Source organism: Syngnathus floridae, chromosome 12 (genome assembly GCF_059516105.1).
Source record: "Syngnathus floridae isolate MCC-2025c chromosome 12, RoL_Sflo_1.0, whole genome shotgun sequence".
In the NCBI taxonomy this organism is placed as follows: domain Eukaryota; kingdom Metazoa; phylum Chordata; class Actinopteri; order Syngnathiformes; family Syngnathidae; genus Syngnathus; species Syngnathus floridae.
In genome coordinates, this window is record NC_142424.1 from 535,378 (window position 1) to 551,819 (window position 16,442).

Here is a 16,442-nt window from a genome sequence, read left to right on the forward strand (position 1 = left end):
ACATACAATACATGATTGCAAGTAAAATTCCAGGTTCTAGCCAAGGTTAAGTTTAGAGATCCACGACTTGAATTGCTCGAACTTTGGGTGTCCGAAGAAAGGCGACAATAAATCATGAAACGGTCGTTAATTCGAAGAAGAAGAAAAAGTCTTCCCGAGTGAAGATGTCACATGCAGTCTTCTGACCCGGTCCAGCACGCGGAGCATAGAAATATAATAGGAGAGCGCCTCCCGCGGCATAAGCCAATGGGAGATGACCTCTGGTTGCCACAGATCTACGTTCCGCACTCGCTAAACCTGTCATATGACGCTCACCGCTGACTTCCGGTACTGAATCTTAAAAAAGAAGTTGGAGAAAAAGCTCGAGAAGTTTGTCCGCCGCTTCCCTGGAAAGTTCCGCGACAGACGCCGCGCCGCCGACGTAGTGACGATACTGCGTGGAAAGTTGTGGGGTTTTTTTTGCGCGGGGGAACAAAGCTTGGAAGATGTCGACGACAGCTTTGTACAACGACCAAGGTGGAGGAGCGGAGGCTGCGGTGGAGGCTGGCCAGGAGAGCAGCGTCCCCGGGGCCGCCTTCGGGCTCTTCAGCGCCGACTTCAAAAAGTAAGGCAACTATATTCGATTTGTTTCATCCCTACTTTGGGTCGAGCCGAGGAGATGCGTATGCCACGTCGACGTGCTTTCGGCGGAGGCTAACTGTTGCAGCTAGCTACAACTCAAGTGATGGCCAATGGCAGTCAGCTGCCAAAGTTGGGTCAAAATGTCCCATTTCGCCTACCCCCGTTTACCGCGGGAAGCACGGTTCACCCCCACTTTCTGCGCCAAGCCGCGATACGCTGAGGCCATATAAGAATGTTGAGCGATTTCAACTTTTTTTTTCTTTTTAAACGTACTTTTTGAAATACTACTTCGGGGTTCCAGTGGATCACCCAAAAAGTAAAAAGATATGCAAATCTAAAAACAAAGCTCTAATTGACATTGACATGTCTTTAAAACGGTTTATTAATGTTTGTTTTTCTTGTATTTATCTTGGGGGATTAATCATCGGTTATTGGAATTTGATTCCGCCGAATATTCAGAATCGGCATCGGTCTTAAAAAAGAAAATCCATAGGCACTCATTTTTTCCCCCTCACGTCAAGTCTAGCCTTGGCTCAATAAAGTTTGCCAAAGTGGACCGTGCCGATCGTTCCATATTTAAAGAGGCACACTTTGAGGCGTCGTGTCAGCCATTGTCCGCCAGCGGGCAGTGTTTTCTTTTCATTCGTCCACCTCAGCGGAGCTTCTCGGGATTGTGTCCGACTGCAGTTGCTTGGCAGCGTGGAATGTCACACGATTCTGCAAACAACTCACAAGAACGCACGTTGACATTTTTGCAAACACTAAGACCAACGACGTGTGTTAGCCAGAGTTGAAACTCCCCAGTTTTTCTTTTCAAGTTTTTCCCAAGTTTTGCTTTTCTCTTCAATACCTGGGACCTTAAGAAAAGGATCTTTGTTGTTTTTAGGATACCTGAAATTCTAAAATAGCATTTTGTTGTCAGATGCTTGAAATGCTAAGACAATGTTTTGGACTCAAATTTTTAGGATGTTCTCCACCAATGTGGAACGATGGAGATGCAATCATTTTCCGTGCCTTCTGGCTATCAGACTTGAAAAGAAAGCCGAGAGAGACGTTTTGGAGATGTTTTTCCAGATAGCTCAAATGCTAAAACAAATGATTGTTGACAAGAGTGAGCCCAGTGAGACGTCTATGGCGACACAATGCATCGATTCAGGAGGCAAAGTCGAGGAGGTCACGTGGCCGTCGGCAATACGTTCTTCTCGTTGTTCCGGTTTGCCAAACAGACCGGGAGGTGTCTGGGCGAAGGAATAGCGGAGCCTCCAGAGGAGATAAGACGTAGCGGCGGCCGATTTTTTCCCGATAGACTGCAGCCGAAGAAGGACACGGTGCGAGCGGCTCCTGTGATTTGTTTTGCCGAGCTTCTCGCCATGGACGCGCGTTTGTTGAGCTTCCGCTCGGAGGCGGCCGTGGCCGTCAGGTCGGCCGCCGTGTCGGCCGAGCACCTGCAGCTCTCCTTGAAGGCCGATCTGAGCCAGGAAGAGCGCACCCTGACGCTCTCCGCCAACAGGTCGCCCGCTGACAGGTACGACGGGCCGCCCCCGAGGACGTCCCGAGGTGTCGAGTCTGGACTTCTCAAGCATTTACGAAGCCGCTTCATTGATTTCTGCCCAAATGGCCACTTTCCATTTGCGCTTTGCGTGTGCCGATTGCAATTGCGCCGTTGCTGACGGTGGCGTTTTTGCAATCGGCCAATCATGTTGAGCACAACACGCCTCTGTGCCTCTGTGCCTCTGTGCCTCTGTGCCTCTGTGCCTCTGTGCCTCTGTGCCTCTGTGCCTCTGTGCCTCTGTGCCTCTGTGTTGTGGCTCACAATGCTGCCCCGGTCTTAGCGTTAGCTCAGGAATGAGTGACTGATGAATGCCACCTTCTTTTGTTTTTTCTTTCCCACGTCGGTCGGCCCTTGCACACGTCATCTTGCGTCATGTTGGTTTCAGGAACGAAGACCTCAAAGAAATGCTGGAGAGCAACAAGGAGTCGCTCAAACTGGAGGCCATGAAGCGGGTCGTCGGGGTGAGTTGCGACGTGGATTACGTGCGCGGCCCGGAAAAACGCCGTCGGCAAAGAAACGCCCACCTACCAACGTTCAGCTTCTCGGGAAGCTCAGCAAACGCTCCGTTTTCTCCGCAGCTGATCGCCAAAGGAAAAAACGCCTCGGAGCTGTTTCCCGCCGTGGTGAAGAACGTGGCCAGTAAGAACATCGAGGTACAGTTGCCGCCGCCGCCGCCGCCGCCGCCGCCGCCGCGTCCCTTTCCGACCCCGTCAGCTCGGAACACGGGAAGAGCTTCGGTTTCCGAGTGGTTTCTTCTTTTCGTTCCCCAGCTGAAGAAGCTGGTGTACGTGTACTTGGTGAGATACGCCGAGGAGCAGCAGGACCTGGCCTTGCTCTCCATCAGCACCTTCCAGCGGGCTCTCAAGGTCTTTTGTCTCTTTACTCATCAGCACGTCGCGTGTTTTTCCACTCAGTAAATGTCAAATTGTGCAACAGGACCCAAACCAGCTGATTCGAGCCAGCGCGCTGAGGGTCCTGTCCAGCATCCGCGTCTCCATCATCGTCCCCATCATGATGCTGGCCATCAAGGAGGCGGCGGCCGACCTGTCGCCTTACGTCAGGAAGACTTCTGCCCACGCTATCCAGAAGCTTTACAGGTACCCGCCCACGCCGCCAAGATATTCTCGTCTTTTCCTTTCTCATCTTTTCCACTCCTCAGCCTGGATCCCGAGCAGAAGGAGCACCTGATCGAAGTGATCGAGAAGCTCCTGAAGGACAAGAGCACGGTGAGTACGGGCCACCGGAGGGCGCCACAGTCAAGCTTTTTGCCCCCCCCATCCTTGTTTGGCTTTGCTAGCGGCCTTAAGTCAACACGTCGTCTGTCGTCTTGGAGCCTTACACTGGTGTCCAAGTGCAAAAATCCAAAGGTTTCTCGTCGGACGTCTGATTGAACGACGGCCCACGCGCCGCGCCGCGCCGCGCCGCGCCGCGCCATTGCGTATTCCCAGCATACCATACCAACAAATAAAGCGGCTTAGGCCAAGCGCTGGCGTGGGACGGCCAGCCGGAGAGCAGATGCGGAGCATATTTAGCTGCGGCCCGTTAACGAAGACAGATGACTTTTCTGCGCGCACGTGAGGCGGGGGGGGCGGGCGGGGGCGCTGCTGATTGATGGCCAAACCCCCCGATGGATGAATATTTAATAAACGTCACAAGTGCCTTTGTCGAGCGGTTTTGTCACTTTGTTTGTCGAAACGCAACATGCGGCGTGAATCGCACGAGAGGTGAAAGCTGTCGTCGTACTTTCCAAGGGACCTTGGCAAACTCGGCGGAACACGCTTTCCGAGTCGCTGTTGCCGTCTGGCATTTGCCTGCTTGCTTGTTGAAACGGCGGGGAGGGCAGGGGAGGGGTGAGGCGAGGCGAGGCGAGGCGGAGCGGGGCGGGGCGAGGCGGGGCGGGGTCGTTTCCCAGACAAAATGGGACGGCGTGATGACGGCGGAGTTTGTGCGGCTGTTTTAATGTGATGGATCTATTATGTCGCCATTACAAGATAAATGATGGATCCGTCCTACGCCGCCAAATTGAAAGCAAAGGATGGGAGGGGGGCAGTGATTAGGAGCTACTGTAGGTGGGACAAACATTCATTTAAGGAGGAGGGAAGGATCGTCCGACCCCGCCACGCACCATCCATCCATCCCAAAAAAAAAAAGTCTGCAGTGTTGTTTAACATGATGGCCCAGCCCTGCCCGCCTTCCCGTCAGCCTAATTAGAATTCTTTGCAAAACACATTCAAGGAAACAATTATTAAAAAAAAAATCATCCTCTTAGCTTAGCTGTAGCTAATCTTTTTGGAATTGTTTTTGTGGTCGCCCTTAAAAATCAAACCGAGTAAAAAACAAAAGACTTGTTATGCTTCTCGGGGAATTGCACTTGAAATTGCTTTGATTTGTGGCAAAGCCGGCCGGAATTGATGCTTTTCTTCTCGCACTGGTGAAAATGACTCCATTGAAACTTTGAAGGGCTGACGTTGTTTTCCTCTCATAATGATCCGCCGCTTGCAATCAGAGTTCTTTTTTTTTTTTTTTTCTTCTTTCTTCGTTGAGCAGCTGGTGGCGGGCAGCGTGGTGATGGCCTTCGAGGAGGTGTGCCCGGATCGCATCGACCTGATCCACAAGAACTACCGCAAGCTGTGCAACCTGCTGGTGGACGTGGAGGAGTGGGGCCAGGTGGTCATCATCTCCATGCTGACGCGCTACGCCCGCACGCAGTTCGCCAGCCCCTGGCGGGAGGTGGGCGAGCGCCGGCCGTTTCGACCTCCCGCATCGGCGCTCGCGTCGCTTTTAATGACTCGCCGTCGCCCCCAGGGGGCCGTGTTTGCGGAAAACGACGACAAGACCTTCTACGACTCGGACCCGGAAGGGAAAGAAGAGGAAGCGGAGGCGAAAGCTTACGCGATGGACCCGGACCACCGGCTGCTGCTCCGCAACACCAAGCCGCTGCTGCAGAGTCGGAACACGGCGGTGAGTTGGCGCCCGCTCCATGCGTGTTGGAAAAGGGAAACGGCAAAGGCAGATAGATATTGTTTTGTTTGGCTAGCTTAAAAATGGCGCTGCCTCCGAGTCCCCGCCGCTTGTCAGCGCTGATGTATTTCTGCCTGCCATTTTGTCTAAACACCAAAACGCGTAGACGGGCTGCTCGCTGTCACAAGATGGCCGCACCCGCCGAGCGCTTCTCCATCACGCGGCGCAACCTCAAGGTCTCCTCGCCGCTTCCCAATCATTAAAAATGGGACACGCGCGGCAGTTTTTTTCCTTTTTCCTTCCCCGACAGTGACAAAACCGCAGCGCCGTTCTCCATCTTCATTGACGCCTTTCCACACACGTGTCGCGCCCGGAAAAACGAGTCGTTTGCTCAACATCACATCTTCAAACATTGCAAACTTGCGCTTGTAGGGAAAGTGCAGCATCGGTCGTTTCTTTTCTTTTTGAATTTTTTCTTAGGAAGCTGCACCTCTCGTTTTTTTTTGGGGGTGCAACAAACAAACATGAGTTGCGCAAATGTGCTTGAAGGTGGTGATGGCGGTGGCGCAGCTTTACTGGCACCTGGCGCCCAAACAGGAAGTCAGCGTGGTGACCAAGTCGCTGGTGCGCCTGCTGAGGAGCCACAGGTAAGACTTTGAGCCTTCCCCCCCCCCCCACACACACACACACACACGGCCAACCGCCATCTGTCGTGTGCCGCAGGGAGGTCCAGTATGTGGTTCTCCAGAACATCGCCACCATGTCCATTCAGAGGAAGGCGAGTGCCGCTCAAACGCCAGCCAGCCGGCCGCCCGCCTCGCTGCTTTTAATTTCCGATTTTTGTTTTCAATCCACGCAGGGGATGTTTGAGCCCTTCATGAAGAGCTTCTACGTCCGCTCCACTGACAACACGCACATCAAAACACTCAAGGTGTGAGCAACATCGCTAACGCTAAATGGCTTTATTAAAAAAAAAAAAAAAAAATGATGATAATAAATTCACGTCCTTTTTGTTTTGTTTGCAGTTGGAGATCCTCACCAACCTGGCGAACGAGGCTAACATCTCCACCATCCTGAGAGAGTTTCAGGTTTGCTTTCTTTTCCGCACCCGGGACCGACCGGCCGGCCGGCCTTGACTTTTCTCGTCCGGCAGACGTACGTGAAGAGTCAGGACAAAGCCTTTGCGGCGGCCACCATCCAGGCCATCGGGAGGTGCGCCACCAACATCGGCGAGGTGACCGACACCTGCCTCAACGGGCTGGTGCTGCTGCTTTCCAACAGGGATGGTACGGCTGACCTGCACCTGATGAGAAGAATAAAAGGCCACCTCCAAATTTCCTCCCCGTGTTGTCATCTTGCGTGTGCAGAGGGCGTGGTGGCCGAGAGCGTGGTGGTCATCCGGAAGTTGCTGCTGACCCAGCCCACCCAGCACGGCGAGATCATCAAGCACATGGCCAAGCTCTTTGACAAAATCACCGTAAGATACCCGGCGATATTATCCCAGGCATCGAGCCGACCGACCGAGCGAGCCTCCCGTTGGGCTCCCGCAGGTGCCCATGGCTCGCGCCAGCATCCTGTGGCTCATGGGCGAGTACTGCGAGCGCGTGCCCAAGATCGCGCCCGACGTGCTGCGCAAGATTGCAAAGAGCTTCACGGCGGAGGAGGACATCGTCAAGCTGCAGGCCGTCAACCTGGCGGCCAAGCTCTACCTCACCAACTCCAAGCAGGTGCCGGGACTCCCCCGATCCCATGACGAGTTCATTTTTGAACCTTTTTTTTCTCCGACCGTCTGGTCCAGACCAAGCTGCTGACCCAGTACATCCTCAACCTGGGCAAGTACGACCAGAACTACGACATCCGGGATCGCACTCGCTTCATACGGCAGCTGATCGTGCCCGGCGACAAGAGCGGCGCCCTCAACAAGTACGCTCGGCGCATCCTTCTGGCCCCCAAGCCCGCCCCCGTGCTTCAGTCGGCCTTCAAAGGTACTCGGCGCCGACGGCTCTGCGCCAAGAGTGCCAATTGCAACAATCTCCTTCAATTCGCCGCCGCCGCCTTGCAGATCGAGATCGTTTCCAACTGGGCACGCTGTCGCACAGTCTCAACAGCAAAGCCGCCGGATACCAGGAGCTGTCGGACTGGCCGGCGGTGGCGCCCGACCAGTCCGTCAGAAACGTGGAGGTCCTTGAGCCGGTAAGTCACGCAAACAAAAGTGACCAGGAGTCGCGCCTTGTAAGGAGATGCGTGGAATTCTCACGAGGCTCAAACCTTCAGGTGAACGAGTGGGCGCCGCCCGTCGGGAAGGCCAAGCCTCCCAAATCCGACGACAAGTTCTACTCGGACGAGGACGAACAGGACGAAGCGTCGGAGAGCAGCGGCGGCGGCGGCAGCAGCAGCAGCAGCAGCAGCGGCGGCAGCAGCAGTGAAGGTTGGCAACCCGTGGAGCAAATATGTATTCCAGTCGGCCAATACGCATTGAGACAATCTTCCGGTCCCTGCGCGCAGCGTCCGAGTCGGACAGCGACAAAGAGGACGAGAGCAGCGACGAGTCCGATAAGAGCTCCGCCGACTCTGGGAAAAGTTCCGGCGAATCGGAAAAGAGCTCTGACGGCTCGGAGCGGAGGAAGAAGACCGCCGCCAAAAAGAAGACGGGCAAAGCTCAGGTGGAGAAATGCCACACAGCTGACAGGTACTCCAAAAGCCCAAACGGGTTTTCAAATTTGCACGGCGGCCGACGCCCTGCGCTCCATTTTCGCCGTTTGCCGGCGCGGCGCCATCAATAGCGCCGCTGGCCTCCCCCGACCAGCGGCACAATTCCCCTCATTCAGCCAACCAACCAGGAGAAACGTTCAATTAGCTTAGCAAAGGCGTCCATCTCTTTGCTCTCGTCCGGGAATTCCCCCGAAAGCCGTCGCCGCTTTGACGCTCGTCTCTCACACCTTTCAGCGACTCCGAGCAAACCAGCGGCTCATCCACCCGAAGCTCCTCCTCGGAGTCCGGCTCGGACTCTGACGAGCCTTCCGCCGCGAAGCAGCAGATGAACGAGGTGGAGTCCAAAGCCAAGGTAACGTGGGCATTTCCAATCTGTCTTTTTTTTGTTTGAAAACACGTCGTCTTGGTGTTGCAGGTGCAAAAGACAGCCGAGAAGGAAGTGTCCTTGCTGGATCTCGATGACTGTGAGTTTGTCGTGTCGACCGACTGTGTGTGTGTGTGTGTGTGTGTTTGTGTGTGTAGATCTTCATTCACGCTGTTCCTGTTCCGTACTGGGACGTAAAGAGTGAGCTCGTACGCTAGCAAAGGAGCCTAAAAGGTGCCGTCTTGGTGTGCTCTCGCTTGTCAGTTTTCCCGGCGCCCGCAAACGCCAGCGAGTCTTCGGGGCTCTCCTCCAATTTGCTGGCCGACCTGGAAGGACTTTCGCTCTCTGCCGTCTCCTCCACCACCACCACGCCGGTGAGCCTGTGTGTGTGTGTGTGTGTGTGTGTTGTTGGCACATGATAAAAAGTCCTCCATCAAGGCGTGTATTGTTGACCTTTTGCAGCGGCGGCTTCTATTTATGGCCCGTCGTGTCTGTCCCGCCCCCTTGAACTCTATTTGGCTGGGCGAGCCTTGCGGCTCTCCATTGGCGTTCTCCCGCGTGTCCTCCTTGTGTACGTCCGACGCTCGCCCTTTCCCTCGTGTGTACTTTGTGTTTTATTCCTAAGAGGGAGGAAAAGGTCCAGATCACCCCCCCCCCCCCCCTTCCCCTGTCATCATTTTTTATTTTTTTATTTACACTCAATAAATCTGTAGTGCGACTAAATGAATGAACCCGGCGTTTGCAAAGACAAAGTTTATATCCACTGGTTTTATTTCCACAGGCGACTCCGCTGCGCCGATAGAAATGCAGATGACCGATTCCATGCATACGTAACCACACGATGTGCGCGGCGGCTAGATGCGCTCGCCTTTTTGTCCTCCGTGTCATTTCTATTTTGCCCACGGCCGACGGGTCTGAGCTGAGCTGAGCTGAGCTGAGCGGGTCTGAGCTGAGCTGAGCTGAGCGGGTTCTGAGCGGAGCTGAGCTGAGCTGAGCTGAGCGGAGCTGAGCTGAGCTGAGCTGAGCGCTCGCTCGGGCCCGCTCCCAGAATGACCGCGTGCTTAGCAAATGCATTTAGATGAACCCCGCTCAGCGTCTTTGCCCTCTCTCGTATGGGCCCGCTCTCCTCTAATAACATTTTGACGTCGGCGCCGCCGAGCTCTTCCAGCGGCGATTCTGATCCGAGGGGGGTTGAACTGTCAGTGGCATTTGACCCCATCACGTGCAGAAGAGGGCCATCGTAATTGGTTCATTTGCAAGCCTCTCGGCGCCAGATTGGAAAAAAAAAAGCGGCGGGCCGGCCGGCTCTGAGGAACGTTTCCGTCTTCCGTCACAAGCTTTGTTTTCGGACTCGACGAAGGGCGGCCTGTAAGCAGCGCTAGCGTGCGTCTCGCCAATTAACAGTGTAAATTGGCATCAAGGAAGTCAGCCGGCCGGCATGGAGACTCCAACTCGCACGAGTGAGCGGGCCCCACTTTGATTGAATTCATTTTGCCACCAAGGTCTTTGCGCCTTCCCCCCCATTAATTGTCATCTCCACACACCGGAGGGGACGATTAGGCCCCAAAGTTGCCACCGGAAGGCACTGCGACAAGCTATATTTTTTTCCCCTCCCTCCCTCCCTCTCTCCCTCCCTCCCTCCCTCCCTCCCTCCCTCCCTCCCTCCCTCCCTCCCGCCTGCCCCGAAAGCAGAAATGGATTTTCAATCTAAATCTCCTCCCCTGCATCCCTTTTTTGTAAATGGGCCGTCACACGCGCACGAGCGAGGCTCCGCCCGGCTCCCTCCCGTTAGCCCCTTTCGGATACGTCAGCGGGATTTTCAGGTCATTTGCCACCGAGGCATCGGAAGCGCATCGGAAGCGCATCCTCGCCGGCCGTCCCTCTGAAGGTGACTGGCGGCGTTGCCATCCATCACGCCGCCTTCCTTTAAGTTGACGCATAATAGAGCCTCTCAATCAACGTGTTCCCTCGTTGTCACCTCGCCGTCCGCCGAGTGAGGTGGTGATGGGGGGGGCTGACAAGGGAGTCAAGGTTACATCCCTCTTGTTGCCTTTATTTACACTTGAGGTGTTATGGCCTGTGGAAGAGGACAAGCGCTCACGTCGTCGCACGTTAACTGTCCGCTGTGTCAAACGGGCGATGACGAGCGCTCGCAAAGCTGCCGGGGGGGGGGGGGGGGGGGACCTTGAGCCCGACGGCTAAATCTCCGGCCCGCTTTGCAGCCGCCTTTATTGACACCGACGTGTCCGAAAGCGGCCCGATAAATTTGCCGGCAAATGTTTGTTTCGGCTTTCTTTACGACGTGTTGAGGAGATTGTTATTGGAGCGGCGTCAAGGACGTGAAGTTTCCGATCGTCCTTTTAAAATAACACCAGGCGGCCCGTCGAAATGGGAGCTGCTAAACTAAGTCGGCCGTTTTGTTTTGACGTGGCGAATGCATGGCCTGTGATTCGTCAATAAATGAGTCAACAATCGGCATCAAAGGAGGTGGACTTTTCTGTCGTCCAAATCCCGAGCCCAGTGCTGGATAAAAGGGGGGCGGAGGGAATATTCTCGTAGCTGCCAATAAAAGTGCTCTTCAAGTAATCAAGAGGCCGAGCGCAGAGCGTCGCACAAAGCATCACATCTCGCTCTTTTAATGCAATTTCCTGCCACTGAAAGGGTGAAAGCTTTTTTTGTTTTGTTTTTTTAATAAAGAATAAGAAAGCCTCTCCGCGGGCCCTCGTCTTTCTCTTCATTCCAATTTGATTCAAGTCCACATCCATCCAGTCCATTTCTATCCGCCACTGAGGACATTTCTTAATTGGGCGCTTTTTCAGGCTGGAATCTGCTGCGCTGCTTTTTTGTTTGTTTGCTTTGTTCACATTTTGCCCCTTTCCAGGTGACGAGTCCGTCTTTCGTGCCTGTGCAAAGCTACGACTTGCTTCACCACATGAGCGGCAAGGGCCTGTCTGCAAAGTACCACTTCCCCCGCCGGCCGTGCTTGTACGGGTCCGGCATGGTGGCCGTGCAGGTCACGCTGAGCAACTGCTGCGAGCGCCCCCTGGAGGAGATCCACGTGGGAGAGCGCGGCCCCGCCGGCCTCCACATTCACTCTTTCACCACCATCGGTGAGCGCGTGCCTCGCAGACAAAATCGGTTCGTGGCATTTCAAAAAATGGATTTGAGTTACAAATTTGGTCACGGAACAAATACAACTCGTAAGCCGAGGTACCGCCGTCGTGGTTTATAAAGTCGTCCGCGTCGGTCAATGAGCAGATCCCCGCCAGTTCGCACGGATTACGCCCCGCGCCGGTTCCCTCGCCGAATTTCCAGATTGCGGCGCATGGCTCGTGGATGGAGGCGGGTGATCGGGATCGATGGCTTGACGCCAGCGGGAAGAAAAGGCGCCGTTCACGCAGACAAATCTTGCGTGCTAATGGAGGAGCAAGGATTTTTAGCTTTTCATCTTATACAGCATTTTTGTCTGGATGGTATCCACGGTTGCGTGGCACCTCATCTCCTTGACACCGATGCATCACCAGCTTGTTGTCGTGGAAACGTGAAGGACAGGCTTTACACGCACGCCCGTGGCCTTGCCGGTATGGGCCGGACACGTCAGTTCCACTCTGCCGCGCCCCCACCTGCTCCTCCTCTTCCTCGCCACCCTTGTCACTCACTGCCCCCCCCCCCCCCCCCCTTTTTGTCTTTCTTCCCCACAGAGCGCTTGGATCCAGAGGCTTCCGTGACGGTCTCCATGGGCATCGACTTCAATGACTCCACGCAAGCGGCCAACTTCCAACTCTGGTAGGACAAAAGAAAAAATAAATAAATCATTTTTAGGAACAACATATCAGACAAAAACCCAATGTTCTTCTTACTTGTCAGCACCAAAGAGGAGCGCTTCGCTGTTTTCATCCAGCCTGCCGTGGGCGAACTGCTGACACCCTGCGGCCTCTCTGAGACGGACTTCTGCAAAGAGCAAAGTGAGTCAGACCGGAACTAAAAACCTTCCAGTCCTTCTAAACGTTTGCGCTCTCAGGTCAACTCCGGGGCATGAACGAGACCTCGGCGACCGTCGCCGTGGCGACGAACGATATGTCCGGCCAAGCCGTCGCCAGGCGAGTTGTGTCGGTGGCCAACGTGGGCGCCGTGGCCTCCTCCGAGAGTCATCTCCACAGGTGAGCCAAAATAGGAGTCGCTCCCACGGCCACGTGGCTGCGCTCAAATGGGGCACTTAAGCGTGCGTGCCTTTGCCGCCCGAGAACCCGGTTGAAGTGAGTTCACGGGCTTCATTTGGACTAAAGACGTGCTTTGCCGCCATCTCGCTGGTGCCGCGGAACCATTCCCTCGGACGTAAGCGGTGCTTTGCCGCCACACCTCGAGAGATCATTGGACAGAGCGCCGCTTCGTCCCTCCGTCTGCCTCTCGTTCACTTCCTGCCTGCCTGGCTGGCTGCCTGGCTGGCTGCCTGCCTGCCTGCCCGCCTGCCTGCCTGCCCGCCCGCCTGCCTGCCTGCCTGTCGCCCTGGCACGTCACGTGTGAGCGCTTCTTAAAGATTGCAGGTGGAGGAGGGCGGCTGCGACAAACACCCAAGGAAAGTCAATGTCAACGTCGGCTAGCCGACTATGCTCCCGTCCGTCATCGATCGATCCACCTGTGAAGAGTCACAGAAGCAGTTGTGGTGTTGATCAGCAGGGCGCAGCACTGCTTCTCCCAAGCTGAGCCAAAGCTACCCCTGCCTAATTGATTGCTGCCAGGGAGGGAGGATGGCAATAAATCAAGCAGGAAAGCAAATGTAGAAAAGGCTCTTCTTGTTTGTGCCTAAACAAGCGGAATGGAATAAATGCCTTCCATTTTTCAGTCCGTTTGAAGGCAAATGTGATGGAGTGCGAGGCGCCCCCCCAGATCCGCCGGCGGGCGCCTCGCTTTGTTTAGAAAAACACAATTCAATTAGCGGCTAAGCCGCTCGCGCCGCTCGCTGCCTGCATTTCAAACCGGACAAAATCAAACGTTTGGTGCTCTTCACAATTGGCCGCAAACAAATCAGCCAAAAAAGAAATCAATGGCCGAGTTTGGAGGGCCGACACTTGTCATTGGGCCCGTCGGCCATCTGGCCGCTCGTTTGAAGGACACCGCTCCGACACCGTTTCCTGAGTGGCGCCGGCTTAAGTCCCGGAAGGTTGCCGTCGGCACCCCGCCCCGCCCCGCCCCACCCCTGACCGGGCCGGTGTAAAGGTGAGGCCGGCTTTATCCCGGCTGACGGGGAGGCAGATGGCGTGGGTTGCGCTTCTGTCGAGTGAGGAGAAGGAGCGGCGGGTAATTGGAGAGCCCCGCCGATCGATGGCGATCCGCCCGCCCGGGCGGCTTTGCAATTAAGGCGCCGTTTAAGGCCCAAGCTGCGGCGAGCGCACGGGAATCCCAATGACCCGTTTAGCGCGCCGCTCGGCACCGCTTGAAAAGGGTGCCGGCTGGGCCGCCCTAACACGGCTACGCCTGCGCCGGCTGGCCCCGTTTCATTAGCGAGTGCCATTTGGACCGCTGCCATTCAAGTTGCTGCGCCTTTCATTCAGTTGGAGAAATGTTCGTCCTGGCCGAAATGTTCGTCCAGCCTCCCTCCGTTTGGGATTAGCATTAAGCCAACACCACAGCGACATTTCAACAAAAGATATGCTGCTTGGGTCGCACGCGGCTAGCAAAAGACTCGGCATTCCTGCCTGCCTGCCTCCGTCTGCAGTTGAGTAAATAAAGTGACCGCTCTAGCCGCTTGAAACTACGTCTCCAGAGGGCCGCAATCAAGGCGGCCTCGGGCTGCTGTTAACAGGCCCGGCCGGCAAATGGAAGACTTATTTCCCAAATCCATTAGCGGGGGGAGGGAGGGCGTTAGGGAGGGAGGGGGTTCCGTGGAAGGAGCGCGGCAGCGGCGGCGGCAAGTGCTTCTCAGGCCTGAAGAGGCGTCCAGACAAGTGGCTAATATTTTAATTAAGGCTGAGGCGGATGATAAACTCCCTCTGCTCTGTTTAGACGCTCCCTGGAGAGCGCCGCAGACACTTTGGGAGCCGGCCACGCTTGCTTTGTGTACGCTGCCTCCCCCCGCCCCGCCCCTCCCTCTCGTGCTCATTGACGGACGCCTACTGCTTTGTTGGGGGGGGGGGGGGGCTTGTCGTGCTAAATGGAGGCAGATGGCAGGGACGGGCGGGGGCAGCGGGAAGGCTGGGGGTTCACAGTGGGTCGCAGCCTTCTTGTTAGAGCCCTCAATGGCGGGGAGCATGTGCGCCGGGAGCATTTCCATGGAAATTGCGAGCTGGGAATTCCCCCAGTGGGACGGGCCCCCCACCCACTCAATAGACGGCCACAGTCCATAAAATGAGTTTTTAACTTGCCTTTGAGTGGCGGCTGGGGCGGCCCGGCTGGGGCGGCCGGGCCGGGACGGGCCGGGCCAGGCCGGGCTGCACCGTCAGCTGTCTGTCACTCCACGGCAGAATAGACGCTCCTTATGCATTTAAAAAAAAAAAAAAAAAAGGGGGGTGCTACCAAATCCATCCACGTTTTCAGAGGTGGAAAATCCATTCCCAACAAATTTCTGTTTTCCTTGGGAGAAACGGAAATATTTCCGAAGCTGCCGATGTTGACGCGCTCGATCCCTCTGCGATTTGCATCGCCCGTTCTGATGTCGTTTCCTTGGTGCCCGGCGCAGGTTTGCGGCTCGCACGGTGAGCAGCGGGGTCCTGGTTCTGGTGCTTCTGGATTTGAAGGAGGAGCCGGGCGGCGGCGCCAAGTTGACCGTCAACACCGAGAAGAGCGTCATGGCGTCCATGTTGCTGCGAGACCTCAAACGGGCCCTCAGCCAGGCATAGAGCTCAGCTCCACTTTATTTGTTCATCTTTTCCAAAAACATTTGCTAATGTTGAGTACCACACGTGAGCTTTTTCGGTGATTGCATTTCGACGCCTTTCTTCCAATACAGGACACCGTTTCAAATGCTCAAATGATGATTCTCTTTGACGTTTTGCCTTCTTCCCGAGCACATTTGAGTTTGGTCACGTTTGCCGCATTTCTTCTTTTCGTATTGCACGAGGGCTCAAATGAAGCGCTTGACTCGGCGACAGGTGGCGGCGGCGGCGGCGGCTAACACCTGTTAGCTCGTCCGTCACGCCGTCTCCACCCGCATCCATCACCTGCGCGCCACACACAGCTGTTTTTCTCTCACGCCGACGCTTTCCGAGCACATTCCGTTCTGTTTCTCTGCCGCGGAAAGCGCAGAAGGATGAAGGTTGAAAACATGTTCCCGGAGCGGTGCTAACCAAGGCTTTTAAAGTCATGCAAGCTAACAAAATAACTTTATCCAGTCGAGCACAAACCACCAAATCGTTGGTGGAAACCGCGGACGGTATTTGGATGCACTTGTGTGTGTGCGCACGCGCGTGTCTGAATGCTAATTGGCCTTTTCTAAATCCTCACTTGCAGGCCCACACAGTGACCTTCAATTAACCTACGCTCAGGCCGGTGTTTTTTTTTTTTTTTTCTCTTCTTTTCTCTTTTTTTAAAGGTTGGTGTCCCGGTTGGGGAGTTAAACGCTCCTTTTGTCCCTGACACGGGCTAAATGGAGAGTGAGGCGGAGGGATTTTGTGGATGGACTCCCCGTCGGGACAATTATCCGGCTAGTTAGCATGTGAAAAGGCCGCGCACATGTGGCCAAACACACGCAGGGGATTACGCCCTGGGATCGTATCATCTCACGCTAATCCAGTGATAATCCTGTTAACAAACTGGCCCAGTCCATTAAGAGCTCCCCCGTCCGTCCATGCTTGAAACCACCCACGGTAACAAATCGATACCGGTCGTTGCTTTTCAAGAGCAACAAAGAATGGGTCCAGAGCATTTTCTCCAAAACACAAATCTTCTTTTTTTTTTTTTTTTAAAAAGTCCAACAAAATGCCTTTTTGTTTTTGGGAGCGGTGGCAGCCTGACAGGAGCATTTCCTTTGCCCGGTGGTGGTCTTGCGGCCAGGATGCAATCAACGTGCGTCCTATTAGGTCCGCTAATTGCTAATGCATACTAATTAGGCTGGCAGGAGGACGTGATGGAAGGCGCTGGCTAGAAATGGATTGACGCCACATATCGGCTCAGCGGGAGGAGCCACATGCTTTCAATGCAGTCGAGACTTGTTTATTGTCATTAATTCCGTTTTTTTTCATTTCAAATGGTTTTACGCCTTTGACGCATTTCAAGTGAACTTGATCCAAAACAAAA

At 54.9% G+C, this 16,442-nt stretch overlaps 1 protein-coding gene across 4 annotated transcripts; it reads left to right on the forward strand.

Moving 5' to 3' along the window:
• The first annotated feature begins 193 nt into the window (after positions 1-193).
• Positions 194-15,182, forward strand: ap3b1a (adaptor related protein complex 3 subunit beta 1a). 4 transcript variants are annotated; one of them, XM_088392851.1, is made up of 27 exons: positions 223-604; positions 2,559-2,634; positions 2,752-2,826; positions 2,944-3,039; positions 3,110-3,270; positions 3,333-3,399; positions 4,721-4,903; positions 4,979-5,134; positions 5,684-5,781; positions 5,858-5,912; positions 5,994-6,065; positions 6,160-6,222; positions 6,288-6,420; positions 6,502-6,611; positions 6,685-6,861; positions 6,933-7,119; positions 7,197-7,327; positions 7,409-7,562; positions 7,640-7,823; positions 8,081-8,198; positions 8,262-8,310; positions 8,475-8,584; positions 11,092-11,320; positions 11,912-11,996; positions 12,078-12,175; positions 12,232-12,370; positions 12,551-12,957. In XM_088392851.1, the coding sequence occupies exons 1-27, from the start codon at positions 486-488 to the stop codon at positions 12,732-12,734; spliced, it is 3,309 nt and encodes a 1,102-aa protein (XP_088248977.1). In that variant the 5' UTR covers positions 223-485; the 3' UTR covers positions 12,735-12,957. The 4 variants fall into 4 exon arrangements, with proteins under 4 accessions (XP_088248975.1, XP_088248976.1, XP_088248977.1 ...); XM_088392852.1 differs by lacking the exon at positions 12,551-12,957 and adding an exon at positions 14,887-15,182 and having other exon boundaries at positions 239-604; XM_088392849.1 differs by having other exon boundaries at positions 194-604; positions 4,721-5,134; positions 12,551-12,961.
• Positions 15,183-16,442: the final 1,260 nt, after the last annotated feature.